This window comes from Chionomys nivalis, chromosome 11, assembly GCF_950005125.1.
Source record: "Chionomys nivalis chromosome 11, mChiNiv1.1, whole genome shotgun sequence".
Classification (NCBI taxonomy): Eukaryota; Metazoa; Chordata; class Mammalia; order Rodentia; family Cricetidae; genus Chionomys; species Chionomys nivalis.
In genome coordinates, this window is record NC_080096.1 from 62,127,616 (window position 1) to 62,144,905 (window position 17,290).

At 45.4% G+C, this 17,290-nt stretch overlaps 1 protein-coding gene across 1 annotated transcript in view; it reads left to right on the forward strand.

Moving 5' to 3' along the window:
* Positions 1-17,290, forward strand: part of Frem1 (FRAS1 related extracellular matrix 1) — a 126,918-nt gene that overhangs the window by 58,015 nt on the left and 51,613 nt on the right. The window contains exons 21-24 of the mRNA XM_057784576.1: positions 425-569; positions 4,166-4,307; positions 8,525-8,720; positions 14,187-14,451. Of these exons, the coding sequence (XP_057640559.1) occupies positions 425-569; positions 4,166-4,307; positions 8,525-8,720; positions 14,187-14,451 (748 nt within the window). The remainder of the gene's footprint in view (positions 1-424; positions 570-4,165; positions 4,308-8,524; positions 8,721-14,186; positions 14,452-17,290) is intronic.

The window sequence follows — 17,290 nt, forward strand, 5'->3', positions numbered from 1 at the left end:
TAAATCTCAGTATTTCTAGAGCTTTATCATGCATTTTGAAAATAGCAACTTAAATATTCAATTGATTATGCATAGGATCAATGGGTAGGGTTGGAAAAAACCATAACTAAGGGGTGTTTTTATAGTGAAGTTTTGAACTACTTAGGATTCATTTTGGTGCCTGGGTCAAGAGAGATCATATTTTTAATTTTTCACATATAGTTCACTTTCTCAGATTTGTTAAATACCACATCTTTGTTATTACATGGTTTATGTGGTTTCCTTATTTTAGAAGAGGAAATTTAATGGGGAATGAATGGCTCCACAAAGCAGAGTTCAAGTCCCTTCAATGCACTGGACACACACCAAAGCCTGGTATTAAAACAGAGTATCTGTGAGATGCGGCTGGCTCGACCAAAGCAAGTCTCTCCTTCTCGTCTTTCAGGAATGAAGCTGGCCTATGTCCATGACGACTCGGAGAGCCTCGCTGATGCTTTTGTGATTCAGTTGTCCGATGGGAAGCATACAATCCTTAAAACCATTTCAGTTGCTATCACCCCAGTAAACGATGAGAAACCAACGCTAAGCAAGTAAGCTGCCTGAGGGGACTCACTTCTGATTTCCACCAAGTTCTGTGGCTCTAGGTACATGGGGGGAAGCTTTCCTTGGGCCCATCTTCTGCAGCTGCCCCGCCACTCAGACATCAGGACCTTCTGGTGTAAAATAATGCGAGGAAACATGACCTAAACAATTAATCCTGAAATGATTTGATCTTCTTCTGAAAGTCCAAATTAATTGTAAAAATAAAAATAACTGAACATAGAGTACTAAAAGGCATGTGTGTGTGCACATATGCGCCCACATAGCTGTGCACAAACACACAAAATGCAAACCATGACTCGACTGAAGGTTGGCAATGTTAACTGCCAACAGTCCTCACGGTAGATTTCATCAGACTTTTTACTAAGAGTGATCAAGAGAAACACCCAGTCTCTCTTGTTTAGTCGTCTTGGTACTTCTCTACCAATTTGTACCACGTCCCATATGGATCAACACCACACTATCTCATCTCAAAATGCTTCTTCTTAAAATTCTAGTGCTATGAACTGTGAAACTGGTTAGCAACTCCCTCGCACAGGGTTGCATTTCTATGGTGTCGGCAATCTCTTCTGCGGTTGTCAAGTGTCACAGTTCACGGACTGCAGAGATCTTCAGAAGGCCCGGCAGGCCTTTAGGGATAGCTGCAGGCATGTGTCTGGCTCTTGAGGTTTCTGCTGAGACTTCCCCTTATTTAACGGTGTAGCCTTTAAGCATTAAGTAGACCAACTGAGTTTCATCAAGCTAGAAACACCTTCCTGGGAAGCTTTCAACTCCTACAGTCTCCTGGATGATGTAAGGAAAAGAAACAAGACAAGTGCCCGTCTTACCCTGTCAGGTCTTCACCGTTCCTTCTACGTGCCAAACACTCCATAGAAAGCGTTATGGGAAACGTCAATGGTCGTGTTTGGAAGGCTGCTTCTCAGATGCCAGCCCTACTAAGAATATATAGGAAATGTTTGTGTCCTTATCTCAATGCGGGGATGTCAGATTGGTGTGGCATTCCTTTGTAATTGTGGAAGAGGCTGTAATCCTGGAACCCGGGAGGAAGCAGGATGAATTCAAGGCTCGCCTGGGTAGCACAGTGAGCACGACACAGCCTTGACTGTAGAAGACCCGTAACAGCGGGCATGGGAGGATGCTCTCTTGTAACAAACCGCTTTCTTATCATCACTTGAAGGATGGAGAGGGATGGAAGCTGATGCTGGCTAAGTGCTTATTAGGAGGAAGGTACTTTACTAAATCCTTCATCCACTCACTGACAGACCAGAGAAGCAAAAGAGTCTGTCCACTGCCCCGGCCTCTCTACTAAACCCCAGCAACAGCTACAGCTACAAAAGCCCCAAGTCTCATCAACGCTGCTTCAGAATCCCTCCTTTAAAAGATATCATAATCATTGAACATATCTGTGGATTACAATGTGACATTTCAATGTGTGACCATGAAGTGCAATGATCAGATCTGGCTGACTGGCCTGTCTGTCCCATGGGATGTTATCCCTCTCCCTTTCCTGTCTCTTCCCCTTTCTTTTCCTCCCGAGGAAGGAAGCAGAGATTCCCCCTTCTCTTCTGTCTGCCTCCCAGAGCATCCTCCTTCTCCTCCTACATCTCCAGCTGCTCCCATTTCCTTTCCTCTGTGTCCCAATGGTTAAGAAATCTTAATTCAGGTTGACTCAGACAGTCGCTTAGCAGAAGTGTGATCTTAAACATGCCACTTCACTTCTTTCTGCCTCCCCTTTACCCTCTTAGTGGACGGCGAGGATGCTTGCTAGCATGTTTTCATAGGATCATTACAAGTACGGTATGTCAGAGTGCTCGAAAGACTATATATGGTGAGTAGTTACAACTCTTCTTTGTTTTCCATGTTACAAGCCGTTCTTCCTCTTCACACAAAGACAGTCTGATGTCCGCCGTGTTCATTTCGGCCAAGAGTAGCTTGGTCTTTGCCAGCGCTTGACCCCATTTCCTTGATGGTTCCTTTAGACTCTGTGGTAGGTGCTTCGGTTCCCGAGTCCCACGACCTCGGCTCACCTGTCCTGTGCACAGGGGCGGTGTTCCACTTCAGATGCCCACAGTCAGTGGCTCCACTCTCCTTAGGGAGCTGCAGCAACTCCCGCAGATCCGTGGGGTCAGACAGGCGATAACCGCAAGGCAGACAGTTGACAACCGTGGGAGATACTAGATAAGACAAATGTCACAGCTTCCTGTCCTCCAGAAGCTAATCCAGGTCATGCTCTGTGTGGTTCCCATCCTAGCTGAGCGCTGTGGTGTGCGTCTTCAGTCTCAGGATGGAAGGCTGAGGCAAGTGGATGTCTTGAACCTAAAGGCTGGAGACATCCTGATCAACTTAGTCGGGTCTCTTTTCTTCAAAAAACAAAACAAAACCAGAAATTAAACTTAAAGGAATCTATTAGGATTGAGTGCCAACTGCCTTCAGCAGTAAAAACATCCGTTACTGCCTTTTCTTTCTCACTAGCTCCCATCTTTCTACTTCTAGAGTCCTTTCTAGACAAATTATCTCTAACACAGTCCTTTCCCCAAGGTCTCTTTTGGGGTAGCCCAGACTGTGATACTTGTCACCCCTGACATGTAATGCTGCCACTCTTTCCCTGCCACATTCATCTTGCTCATGGTCACTCCTCTTGGACAAGGCCCTGCTCATCTCCATAAGCTCACCAGCAGACTCGTCAGCTCTAGACTCCTGCAGTTGGCTCATCCGCTCCATTGCAGGGTTAGATGCAGTCTCCTGCTCCTATCAAGGAAGTTGCCAGTCCTGGGCCAGCAGAGATCCTTCTTTGAACGAAAGGGGTTGTAATGATGCGTCGGGCATTGCTTTCTCTGCAGAAGACCTGGTGGTCCCTGATGTCAGCTGGTGAGACTTGCTGTCCTTTGTCCCAAGGCCAAGGACTTCAAGCATTCCTTTTTTTCTCAGAAGCAAAGCTGTGGAGGCGGACAGTAGTCACTTGCGAGCTCACTATGACCACATTGGAGAACGGAAACACTGGGGAAAGAAATCACTTCCACACTTGGGCGAGGCCAGGGAAAGGCTGCGGAGCCCACACGGCAGCTGCGACTGTCACTGTTCCATCTGCTCATGCTTCCCGTTGGTGTCCGGATGCCAGGAGTCAGCCCGGCGGCTCTACTTCTTCAGGAAGATGGGGGACATTAGAGGACCACAGATAACCAAAGAGTATTGTCTCAGAAGGGCATTCAGGAAGTTGCTTTCCATAGGATTCTGTCTGTCGGGTTAGAACTATAGTACCTGACCTACTTTCTTCATGGAGACATTGGAAGCATTAAATGAAAGACTGGAAGCAAAATCATTATATAAACTACACTTAACTTAGAAAATTGCAAAGTTCTACTCCTGTAAACAATGAGGAGCATCTCTCACGTAGCACCCTAGTCACGACTGCTGGCTCTCACCCCCCTTTCAGACTTTGGTATATGACTGACAGTTTCCAGTACTTTGGGTGCTAATTCTTATTTCTTAGTTCTTGAAGGTGGAATCTGTGCTAACCGATATAAGTGTTCCCTGCTGAATTGTGCCCTCCTTTTTCACATCAACGTGGGCATTTTCCTTTCTACAGGAAGGCTGAAATCTCTATGGCCGCGGGCAATACGCGTGTTCTGTCTAGTGCTGTTCTTTCAGCCATCGATAAAGACTCTCCCAGGGAGACCATTCACTATTTATTCCAAAGGCTTCCCCAAAACGGGCAACTTCAGCTTAAGGTAAGTGGCCCATGAACACATTTATTTAATTTATTATTGTTGTTTTTGTTGTTGTTAGAGTGCTTTTGTATTTTTAAGATTTATTTGTTTATTATGTATGTATACAGTATTCTGCCTGCATGTGTGCCTGCAGGCCAGAAGAGGGCACCAGATCTTATTATAGATGTTGGCTCACATCAATTGAACTCAAAACCTCTGGAAGAGCTCTTAACCTCTGGGCTACCTCACCAGCCCCTAATTAATTATTTTTTAAAAGTATGTGTGCCTGTGTGAATTTATATACATCACATGTGTGCAGGTGCCCATGGAGGTCAGGTTCCCTGGAGCTGGATTTACAGATGGCCTGATATGGGTGCTGGGAACCAAATCCTGATCAGTACGAGCTCTAACCACTGAGCAGTGTCTCTGGCCCTAGAATGACCCTTTCACCAGGTGTAAATTCTATCAGCACATACCTTCATACAATTGAAATTTATTCTCAAATGGGCATATTTTTCACTCAAAAATAAAATATTTACTTTTCCTTTGCCAGGAGGAACTCATACCCTTCTGAATTTTCTTTATCAACTTGTAATAAATCCAACCAACATTAAGGCTCTCCATTGCTCCCTTCCCCTGAGAACTGGCCCTAGATTTGGAAGGAAGGGCTTGCCCGTTTGGAACAAGCTGACTTCTAAGGAGAATCCAGCATATTTTGAGGAGTCTACATCCTCACCAGACTTTTTCATGTTGATCCATGGAACTTAGATTTTTTTTTCTTTTTTCCCCCATCTGCATTTCTCTTTTCCATCAGAAACCTTTAAGTTTGTTGCCATGCCCCCTTCTTTTCCTCCCTCCAACCCTCCTTCCCTCTCTTCTACTCCTTCATCCTAACTTCTGTGCCCTCCCCTCCCATCCCTGTACTGCTTGCTCTCTTTGCCTCTCTCGTTTTCTCTGCCATGATCTAAGCTATTCTCAGGAACATGACAGCGTTTAAAAATATGTCTTTATTAGTGTCTTTATTTTGAAGTCCCTCTTCCCAGCCTTATGCGATGTGGGAGAGAATAAACTCTCGAATCAAAAGCTACACTAGAGAGTGGTCCATGTGGTGGTCCTCCCACCCTGCTCAGTGATGGCTGTCATGTCTTAGTATCCTTTGTATTTGGATCTGGCAAACTGCATGGCAGTAAATCAACATTCCAAATATATCAGATTTGTATATATACTCAAGCTTTAATAGAAAGTGTACCAGACAGTGGTGATGCACGCCTTTAATCCCACTACTTAGAAGGCAGAGGCAGACAGATTTTTGTGAATTCATGGCCAGCCTGGTCTACAGAGCCCAGTTCCAGAACAGGCTCCATAGGTACTAGGAAAAAGATGAAAAGCATGGAAACATGAAGGAAGGCACATGAAGGGTTAGATCACCCGGGTTCCCGTGCTAGCTCTTCCAGTAGCTTGCTTACGCCCTGCCCTCTCGATTCCTTTTAGTCCAGTAATAGTAAATTTCCAGTCTATTCAGATTGTGGGCACGATGCTTAATGTTTAGTCCAATGTGAATCATCGATCAGCCACTTGAGAAGGTCAGCCCACTCACGGGTCAGGATGTTTATGTGAACGGTAGCTAGAGGCTAGCGACAACCTCTAGCTGGCCACGGTGTGACTGTCTGAATGCCTGAGTCTTAATCTTAACGCAGGCCGGTTCAGAGCGGAAAAGCTGCGAGGCTTTGTCCCGTGGGGAACAGCTTGATTGTCACAGAGCGTGGGTACCACAGAGAGTCAGAGAGAAGAGCAATCACTGATTTAAATTGAGGTACAGCTGTGTCCTTATTTCATTTCGAAGCGTAATGAAGCAGAAACACAGCGAGAGCACACACGTTTGGGTGGCTTGGGGCCTGCGTTGCTTTGGATATGAGAAGATCCAGATGGGGCCAGGGTCCCAGCAGGCTGCACACCATTTTCTCACACCTCCCTCGGGCTCGCTGAGGCTGGTTGACTGAGGCTAGGGACCGGGCCTCCAGGCCTTGTGGACTCTTAAGACTTCTTGTGTGCTTGTTAGCGCTGCTTCGGTTTTGTTTGCTTGTTTTTTCCATTTTGCATCTCTCTCTCTCTCTCTCTCTCTCTCTCTCTCTCTCTCTCTCTCTCTCTCTTTCTTCCTTTTTCTGGCATCAGATGATTCTGTTAAGTCAAACCCATATTTGGAATGCAAATGAAGAATTAGAAACAAGAGAACAAATGATGCCTTCCCCTGTATTTTCTAGGACAATATTACCAAGAGGAGAAATTAAATAGGATCTTATGCTGCCGGGTTTAAGAGAGTCTAATTGAAAGTCTCTACTTACAAATAGACCTCATCAAAGAAGGAACCTAGCTTAACTACTGCAATATAAGTAACTCTACCCAGGGGACCTACAGTAAGACATACGTCTGCAAATGTCATGTGGGCAAAAATATTAAAGAAGAAATCCTACCGAGAAGAGCAAGAGAGGTGATGACGTAGAGAGGAGAGCCCAAGACTTGCTGGGAATTGGGGGTGGGGGTTGACCAATAAATGACCAGAGAGGTAAACCGCAGTGTGTTTATATTGTGGGTCACCGAAAGTGACGTTTTCCTCCAGTTACACGGGATGAGTTTTATGAGCCATTTTTAGGAAAAGCCCTGCTTGGAACTTAGGAGAATTAAAACAGGACAATTAACAATATATGTTTAATAGTTTATTCCATAATACTTTCTCAGTTGTTATCCAGTCTGCCACCATAAAAGACTCTTCTAACAACAACAACTGCCGCCGGGCGGTGGTGGCACACGCAGGCGGATCTCTGAGAGTTCGAGGCCAGCCAGGTCCAGGAGCTAGTTCCAGGACAGGCTCCAAAGCTACAGAGAAACCCTGTCTCGAAAAACCAAAAAACAAAACAAAACAAAAAACAACAACTGCCACAATTTCTGCCCCAAACTGTGCAGAACACATGCTTAACTGGATTGACTTGAGTTGGGCTTCGAAGATCCTGATGGAAACCGTGGATGGCACTGACAGTTAGTTAATAGTTTCCACTGACTGTGTGTGTGAGCGCGTGTATCTGTGCATGTGTGTATGTGTGTGTGTGTGAGAGAGTGTGTGTGTGAGAAAGAGTGTGTGTGTCTGTGTGTGAGAGAGGAGGAGAAAAAGTGTGTGTGTGAGAGTGTATGTTTGTGTGTGTGCACGCATGCACATGTGTGCATGTGTATGAGAGAGTGTGTGTGTCTGTGTGTGAGAGAAGAGAAAAAGTGTGTGTGTGTGAGAGAAGTGTGTGCGTTTGTGTGTGTGCACGCACACACATGTGTGCATGTGTGTGAGAGTGTGTGTAAGAGAGAGAGGAAGAGAGAGAATGTGTGTGTGTGTGAAAGAGAGAGAGAAGGAGAGAGTGTGTGTGTTTGTGTGTGTGTGTGTGTGAGAGAGAGAGAGAGAGAGAGAGAGAGAGAGAGAGAGAGAGAGAGAGAGAAAGTGTGTGTGTGTGTGTGTGTGTGTGTAGGGGGTGAGATGAGAATCTGATGGCTTTCTTTAGGTTTCAGTAAGACTAGACATTGGGGTGGGGGAAAATGCCTGTTCATTCTGGTTTTGTTTTACTTGATGAGCTTGGAAGCAAATAAGCCACCTTGGGGGAAAAAAAAGAGATTTTATTAGTTTTGCAAAAATAAAAACTAAGATAAATAAAAAGAAGACCTTCTAAAAGAAAAACATTTAATTTCTAAGCAGCCCATTTCAGCGGATGATTGCCTTCCTGTTCTTGTTAATTGGGATATTTAATCATCCATGATTACTGATGATAAATACCTTGGAAATACCATTGCTGTTGAATGACTTTGTCAAAAGTACACTAGTTGAAGCTGTTTTTCATCTGAGGTCTTAAAGTATTTTAATATATTTCTTTCTTTCTTTCTTTTTTTTTTTTTTTTTTGTTTTTTGAGACAGGGTTTCTCTGTGGCTTTGGAGCCTGTCCTGGAACTAGCTCTGTAGACCAGGCTGGTCTCGAACTCACAGAGATCCACCTGCCTCTGCCTCCCAAGTGCTGGGATTAAAGGCGTGCGCCACCATCGCCCGGCAATATATTTCTTTGAAAAGAAAAATATAAGGTTCCAAGGCAGAAACTAGTCTAGAATATCCCCAAAGAGTTCCCACTAGAAGTTTTTTAGGGCCCAGGGGAAATATCCACTAATAGCTGGGGAAGCCAGGGCCCCTGACTGACTGTGGCACTTTCCAGATAGGAAGGGACTGGGTCCCTCTCTCAGCTGGCATGCAGTGCACCCAGGAGGACGTGGACCTGAACTTGCTGAGATACACACACACTGGCAAGATGGATTCCCAGAATGGAGACAGTTTCGCCTTCTACCTCTGGGATGGAGACAACAGATCACCTGTGTTTGACTGTCACATCATCTTCGAAGATTCAGGGAAAGGTGAGGATGCGTTTGCCCATGCTTCCCGCGACAGGGATTGCCAGAGGAAGTGAACTGGTGTAAGTGCACACACGCATGTGCTGTGTGGGGGTCAAGAGCCTCTCCTGACTTCCACAGGCTTCAGGTGCGAACCTGGGGCACAGACACACACTCAGGCCCAACACCAACATACACAGGAGAATGTGAGCTCCTGACACTCCAGTGCCACTGCTCTGTATTTATGGTTGCAGCTTACACCACGAGGTTAAGAATCGTGGCTTGTTCGCAATCACAACGTCTCAATGTTTTCAGATCAAACAGTCTCTGATCCTGTTTCATTGACTGAATGCTTCGTTGCTTTGCCTTGGTTGCTAGGATGCTCAGAATTAAATACAAAGATTCAAGTGCAATTCAAATAACAGAAAAGTGTTTTATGTGTGTGGTATAATTACAGTTGTCCTGAATTAATTTTTCATCAAATGAGTTACTGTTACTTTGGGGGGCATATTTATATTTTATTTACATGTTTTCCAGCTATGAAACTTGTTCTGACACTAAGGACAGTCAGATAGATAAGCTAGATGACTCTGGATATATTTATTCTTCTCTGTAAAACTGTCATTGTATTGGTTAGGCTGTGATAACATCCGGGAAGAAGGAGCCTCAGTTGTGAAATTGCCTCCATCAGACTAGTCTGCTGGGAGCATTTTCTTGATTAATGGTTGATGTGGGAGGGCCGGGCCCAGCCCACTGTGGACGGCACCACCCCTGACCAGCTGAGCGAGCCATGGGAGGAAGTCATCCAGTGCCCCTTCATGACTTCTGCTTCATTTCCTGCCTCCAGCTCCTACCTTGGGTTTCCTCGATGATGATGGACTGTGACCGGAAACCCTTCCTTGCTCAAGCTGGTTTGGGTCAGTGTTCCATCAGCACAACACAAATCTGACTAGAAGAATGGTGTACGCAGGATGTTCAGGCAAATGGAATGCAGCTCTCATTTTGGCACAGGCAGATGATAGCACAGGCTATCTGCTTACTGACTTAGCTTCAGAGCGCAGGGGAAGCCGTTCTGCAGGGACCTGGAGCATCTCCTGTCCCCGTCACCTCATCTCTGAGGCTCCAGTCACTTCGGAAGCAAGAGGCTGAGTAACATGTAGACCAGGGCCTCATCAGTTGCTCGAAGGCAGCTCACTTTTCTGTACACCTTCCAGTGGCTGACGCTTAGTGTTAAGGGCAGTTGGGCAGTAGAAACTTCAGCAGGTATCCAGAAGGGAATGATACTAGGGTATAAAGTGCCCTACCACAGTCCACCATAACTGATAGACAATTATTTTAAGAAAGATCTACGAAAACCTATAGTAAGCAGACAGACATATTTGTCCATTAACATTTAAGAAGCTCAGAATTTCTCTTGCTTCTTTGTGTGGTGTTTTATCACTGTACAGCATTATATCCTATTTTCTTTATTTTATTTTTGTAACTTTTGACATTTATAAGTTGCTTATTATGTTGCTCATGGCATCACATGTATAACTTTTTAAAAGATTTATTTATTTTTTTATTTTGGTTTTGTTTTTGATTTTGGTTTTTCTAGGCAGGGTTTCTCTGTAGCTTTGGAGCCTGTCCTGGAACTAGCTCTTGTAGACCAGGCTGGCCTCGAACTCACAGAGATCCACCTGCCTCTGCCTCCTGAGTGCTGGGATTAAAGGCATGTACCACCACTGCCCGGCCCTATTTATATTTTTTATTTATTTTTATGCTGTATGTGTATGAACTTTGTATGTACGTTTGTGTATCACACATGTGCCTGGTACCCCTGGAGACCAGAAGAGGGCGACAGATACCCTAGAATTGGAGTTATCAGTGGTTGTGAACTGCGGATGCTGGTGCTGGGGACTGAACCCAGGTCCTCTGCAAAGAGCATCCAATGCTCTTAACTGCTGAGCCACCTCTCCAGCCCAAGCGTATCTTATCTCAAGTAGAGTCATATTGAGTAGCTGGTCGTACCATCTCCTTTATACAGACCACATGCTTAGTTCTGTCTAGGGCCTATTATAAACAACTTTAACCTTCCAGTTGTGATATGATGTGTTCTGATTTCCACAGTGGCAGAAAGGATGCCTTTAGGAGATGTTTAGGGTGCACAGGTCTGTAGTTTAGCTATTTCCAAACTCTGCCTTCCTTCCCAGTGCTGAAGAGCTCGGTACTCTTCCTCCTCCTACAGGCGGCTATGCCCCTGGGAAAAGGGCTCTGCAATATTTTGGCTTTCCCTGCTAATATTTGCTCCTTTTCCTGCATTTGGTGTGTTTATCACTGTTACCTCAAAGCATCTGCAAATTAGATTTTCATTTGAATTTACAATGGTCTTTGAGTCTTGCATTTTAGTGGGAGATAAACGCTCGGTATGCTCAAAATACCAGTTTGGTTATTTGAAACAGAATTCCATCATCTTGGCACTCCTGACATTTTGGAATGAATAACCTTTGTCACAGGGAATTTCCTTGTGAACTGTGGTATGTTAAATAGCAAGGCTGGCCTCTGCCAGTAGAAACCAATATGGTCTTTAGTTAATGATAACCAAAGATACCTCCAGAGTTTGGTTGGACAGATGGCTCAATGGTTAAGAGCATTTATTGCTTTGCAGAGGACTGTTTGGTTTCCAGTACCTACATGATGACTCACAGCCATCTGTAACTCAAGTTCCAGAGGATCTGATGCCCTCTTTTGGCCTCTACAGGAACCAGTCTCTCTCTCTCTCTCTCTCTCTCTCTCTCTCTCTCTCTCTCTCTCTCTCTCTCTCTCACACACACACACACACACACACACACACTGAATAAATAAATGTAAGCATAAATATACTGCTTGGTGTTTTATTTCCTCTTATTTTCTCAAGAGGTTTGTCTTAGTTACTTTCTATTTCTGTGATGAGATACCGTGATCAAGGCAATAGTGAAGCATTCAGTTTCAGAGGGTTGGTCCCTAACCACCACTGTGGGGAGCGGCAGGCAGATAACCCTAGTTCAGTCCCTAACCACCACAGTGGGGAACTGCAGGCAGGTAAGCATGGCTCAGTCCCTAACCACCACCGTGGGGAGCCACAGGCAGATAACCCTAGTTCAGTCCCTAACCACCACTGTGGGAGCAGCAGCAGGCAGGTAAGCCTGGCTTTAGAGCAGCATCCAATGCTTCCATCCCATTCACAAGCAGGTGGCAGAGAGATAGCTAATTGGGTTTGGGGTTTTTGTTTGGTTGGGTTTTTTATTTGTTTCTTTGTTTTGTTTCTTGAGACAAGATTTCACAGTGTAGCCCTGTCTATCCTGGAACTCACACTGTAGACCAGGCTGGCCTGAAACTCAAAGATCTGCCTGCCTCTCTGCTTTAGGATTAAAGACGTGTGCCACCACACCTGGCGGCTTTTGTGTTTTTAATCTGTTTCACATATTTTATCTTTCTTGTTGGATATTTGCCCATTTGGTGCTGATTGTTGAGGAGGGAGTAGCATGGTGCAGTGGTTATGAGTTGTGCTTCTAGCTGGTGACTTGGAGCTGCTTCTGGCTCTACTTTATTATTAACACATAGCCTCTAGCAGAAGTAGTACCTCCACACCCCAATTCTTATCTGTGGGTTGCCTAAAGCTCCTTCTCTCAGTATAGCTGAGCGCATTGAAGAGCCCAGTACTGTGCCTGACGCCAAGCAGCCTGCTCATTTCTATTATTCACTTATGGTTTGATGTTAAGAGTCGAGCCTTTGTCCTTGGGCATGCCAGGCAAGCGTTTTATCGCTGAGCTACGTCTCCAACTTAAAGCCTTATTATTTTAGATGTGATCATTTTTAATGGCTGTCCAGTGAATGAAACTGGATTATAGCCCAGTTTGTGAAACATCATCAGCATGCACTAATCACTTCTATCTCGCTCATTCAAATGCTCATCTACGGGCTTTCTTAAGCATTGTAAACAGGTGTATTATAAAATGTGCCCTTGCTTCTTCTGTGAAGGGTTTGCTCAGTCCTTTTGACTCATCCTTTTCTTTAGTTAGAAAGGATCCCCACAGCAGTTAGTTTTGACTTGATTGCAGTTTGGCCTTTGTTGTTTATATTTGCCTTGGACGTTGTGTTAGTTACAGTCCCCATTGCTGTGATCAAATACTGAGAAGCAATTTGGGGGAAGAAGGGCTTATCTTGGCTCACAGCGCAGGGAGACATGGTGGCAGGAACTGGAGGCAGCTTGCTACCCATTTTGCATTCAGTGAGGAAATAGAAAAATGAAGACTGGTGATTGGCTTGCTTTCCTTTTTATTCTTTCTGGCCTCATCTCATAGATGATACTGCCTACATTCAAGGTGAGTCCTTAGCAGCTGTACCCAGAATTGTATTTCCATGATGATCCTAAATCCAAACAAGTTAAGAATGAGGGTTAAGCCGGGCCTTGGTGGTGCACGCCTTTAATCCCAGCACTTGGGAGGCAGAGGCAGGCGGATCTCTGTGAGCTCGAGGCCAGCCTAGTCTACAAGAGCTAGTTCCAAGACAGAAACCAAAGCTACAGAGAAACCCTGTCTTGAAAAAAAAAATGAAGATTACGCATCGCAGGTAGCACATGTATTTAATTTAGGGAGTTTTGAGAATGCCGGACATGAGTGCTCTGTTTGCAGCATCTCTTCCCTTCCTGCTTCTCTCCAATGCCTTCCAGTTCTTCCAGGCACCTCCCACTCCCTCTCAAATTATTGGCTCTTCCTCTTCAATCTCTATTGCTACATCCATATGCACGCAACCTGCTGAGTCAATTCAATGTCACTCATGCATATGCGTGCTTAGGTCTGACCACTGGGGATTGAATAACCTTATCAGGGGCTCATTCCTGGACAAGACTGGTTCATCCACTTTCAACAGCTGTTAATTGCCCGTAGTTCTCCATCTAAGGGTTGCGCCTTGTGAGATTCCCTCTAAGCACATTGATTGGCATGCCTATTGATATTGTCGTTTAGTGGGTCTTGTTTAGATAACCGCAATGTTAAGATTTCATGGGTGCAGCTACTCTCTCATAAATAGAAAACACTATCTCTGCAGATATTCTGATCATCCAACTTCCAGTGTTTCCGGCTCCTCTTCCATTACGTTCCCTGTGCCTCACTATGGTGCAAACATGTTGGTAATGGAGTTGGGTGCCCCAAAGGCGGTAGTTCTCTGCCTTTTGACCAGTTGTGGATTTCTGTAATGGTTGCATCTCCTGCAAAAAGAAATGTCTTTGACGATGGGTGAGAGATTTTATAGCCGAGGAACACCATTGGTTGCTTTTCTCCCCTGGCAGCTTGCATGACCCCTTTAACCCTTGGGGAGCCAGTCCTGAGGTAGGAGCTGGAGGAGCTGGATCCAGATCAGATCCACCCCAGTTCCTCCACGTCCTGAGTCTGAAGTGTGTGGTACCTTTGGCAATAGGGGAATCAAGCATTTTTAAATATGAATCTTAACCAAAATCTCCTTGCCACACAGGTGATATTGTGATTCATGCAAAACCACTCGTGGTAGCCAAAGGTGACAGAGGTTTCCTGTCGACTGCCACTCTTATGGCTGTGGATGGAGCAGACAAGCCCGAGGAACTACTCTACCTCATCACGTCCCCACCACAGTATGGCCAGGTGGAGTACGTCCACTATCCCGGAGTCCCCATCACCAGCTTTAGCCAAATGGACATAGCAGGACAGACAGTCTGCTACATACACAAGAGCCGGGTGGCCGTCCCCAGTGACAGCTTCAGGTGAGCCCATGACATTTTTCTAAACCCATCCTTAAATGAATGCTTAGGAAGAGAAAAGGAGTGAAGTTAGTATATTAGCAGTAGCCATTGTGCTGTGTGTTTCTCTAACATCTTACATAGCTTCAGGATGCATGAAACAATGTGATTCTTTAAAGGAGGGAACATGAGGTCCTTTCTGGCTCCCCTGTAGCTGGGGTTTCTTGTTTCCTGACTGCGGCAAAGGTGAAAGCCTGCTATTAAAATGATAGAAGCATTGCAAACCACCAGGGCTGTGGTTAAAAGCTAAGTGAGATCAGCAGATCTGTGTTCAAGCTCTTCTCTGAAAGGAACACAAAGAACCGAGAAGACCCCCACTCCAGAAAGACGTAGAAATGTAATTTCCCCTTTCTGAGTGCATTTTTCTATCCGAGGAAAAGGCGCATATTAGCATAATAAATTTGGCATGAGCAGACACTGCCTTTTGACACAACATGTTCCTGTAACTGTATCATAAATCACGTTGTCACAAAGTGGATCATATTTCCCCATAGAAAGCGGGTTATAATTGGGGACTGTGCACCTGCTCAAGGATTCGGCATCAAATAAATCACTGGGATGAATAACGATCTGGGGTGAAAAGGCAAAGCCACAACACTGATGCAAATCTGCCTTCCTTTAAAATGTGGAAAATTGTTTCTAGCCTCATAAAGCAGGAGAGATTCTGAGGGCTGTGTCTAGCGATGGGAAAGATGGCTGGTTTGTGGTCCTTGATAAAATTGGAGATCAGGCCAGGCATAAGGACTGGGCAATCTTGTGGGTATATGATCTACCCCTGGCTTTCACCAGTTAGAGTGGATTAACTTATCTGCCATATATACAGGACTACTTCTGATCCCAGTAAGATGTTTACCATGTCCACTTAACCTCCCAGAGTGCACTATACGGTAACACGGGTATACTAGACTCCTGTGTTATCCAGTGGGTTATAAACTCCCATAAACTGCCCCAGGATAGAAAGGCACCCACGCTCAAATGACTTCCTTCTCTGTCATATTTTACCTGTCTAAATTCCTGTTGTGGTGAGCAGGCTAAGCATCGGAGAGGATGATGTTGCTTGTCATTGGAGCTTTCAACGTGATTCTGAGGGGTAGTCTAGATTAAGTCCAGTGTTAAACAACAACAAAAACCACCAAAAGACAGAAACCAATACTTCCTTTTATCCCTCTGTCTTTCCTCCCTCCGTCCCTCTCTTTCGTATGTGTGTTCCTGTAGAAGTGTTGCACAGGTGTGCAAGTGCACATATATGTGCAATGCAGAGAACAAGTCTGGATGTTGTTCTTCAAAAGCTGTCCATCTTGGTTTTCAGACAAGGTCTCTTATTAGCCTTGATCTTGCCCAGCAGGCCAGGTTGGCTGGCCAGCGAGCCCAGGAAGCCTCCTGTCTCTGTCCCCAGCACTGGATAACCAGAGCAGGCCAGTACACCCAATGTTTTTTATGTGGCTTCTAGGGCTCAAGTTTAAGTCCTCATGCTTTCCGACCAAACCTTTACTAGCTGATGCACCTCTCCTGCCCCCTTTGTCTCTTTAGAGATGTCCTAAAACAGGAAGATAATTATTTAATGGAGTGATATCTTCACTGAATCTGTGCTTGAGCATTGCTGGGCATGAATAAAACCATCCGAAGGGAAATCTTCCTCACCTAGTTGGCTCTTGTGTTTAAGTGCCACGTTGCCATGGTGAAAATAGAGGCTAAGAGTTGTGTATTGCCTTTGTGACTAACAGCTCCATGGGCTTCATCAAGTTACCCAACCACTTGTATTGTTGCTCCTTCCATGGGCCTGAATAGTGGTCATTGTACTTGCCAAACAGGGTCATGGCGAGGCCTGAAGGAACTAGGCATGTGATGTGCGTACAACAACATCTGGCATATAGGAAGACCTGGGCGAGCACTGCCTGCCGTTGTGCTGGTGTTGCCATTGGTATTTAGTACGTTCTTCCCACGGCCACTGTTTCACCTTCCGTCTTTGCAGCAGCAAGCAGGATCATGGAGGACTATGGAAGGACTGGTGCTTGCTCCTTCCTCTCTTTGCCAAGGGAAGTGGATAATCCTTGGTCTAATGCATGCCTATCAGAACCAGGGCTTTTGATTTTAAAGGATTTCTGGACCTCTTGCTTTTCTCCATTCCTGCATCTCTAGCCAGTGCCCACAGAACTGTCAGCTCCAGACATTAATGGCTGGCAGAGGTAGCAGGGAGCTGCCTGGGGAACCAGTGAGTGAGCACTCACAGCTGTAGGGAAGGGAGGGCCGGGTGATAGGGTGGCAAAACCTACGCCCAAGTCCCTTACTTAAGGACTAGTGATCCTATGAAATGATTAACTCCTCTCAGCAAAAGTAACCTTAGCTGGCCTTTGAAAGCTAGTTCCCCTAGGAGTATCTCCTTTCTTTAGCTCATCAAAATCCAAATTGCTAGTTTGGGTAACTCCAGTCCCCGCCGTTATCTGTCTTTGAAAGCTCTTCAAGAATCTGATGCTTCAGGACCAGCATCCCTGAGCTGGCCTAGTTCATTGCTCTGAGTGTGTTCTGAAGGTCTGTGAGGGTTTCCAGAAGACACCCCAGGCCCTCCTTGAGACAAAGAGAATGAGGGGCTGATTCCAAAGGGCCCTGGGGTCCTCGCCTCAGTGTGCTAATTGGACTTCAATTTGTTTTGCTTCTTGACATTCTGTTTCTTATATGGGTTTTGCACACTGGGTTTCTTGGAAGGTTTTCGTCAGCAGAAATCAGGGGCCTGATTTTCTAGAGCCAGGGACTGGGTCTTAGGCGGTGCAAAGGTGGGAAACCGTGGGGGTTGCTGGAGGAAGAA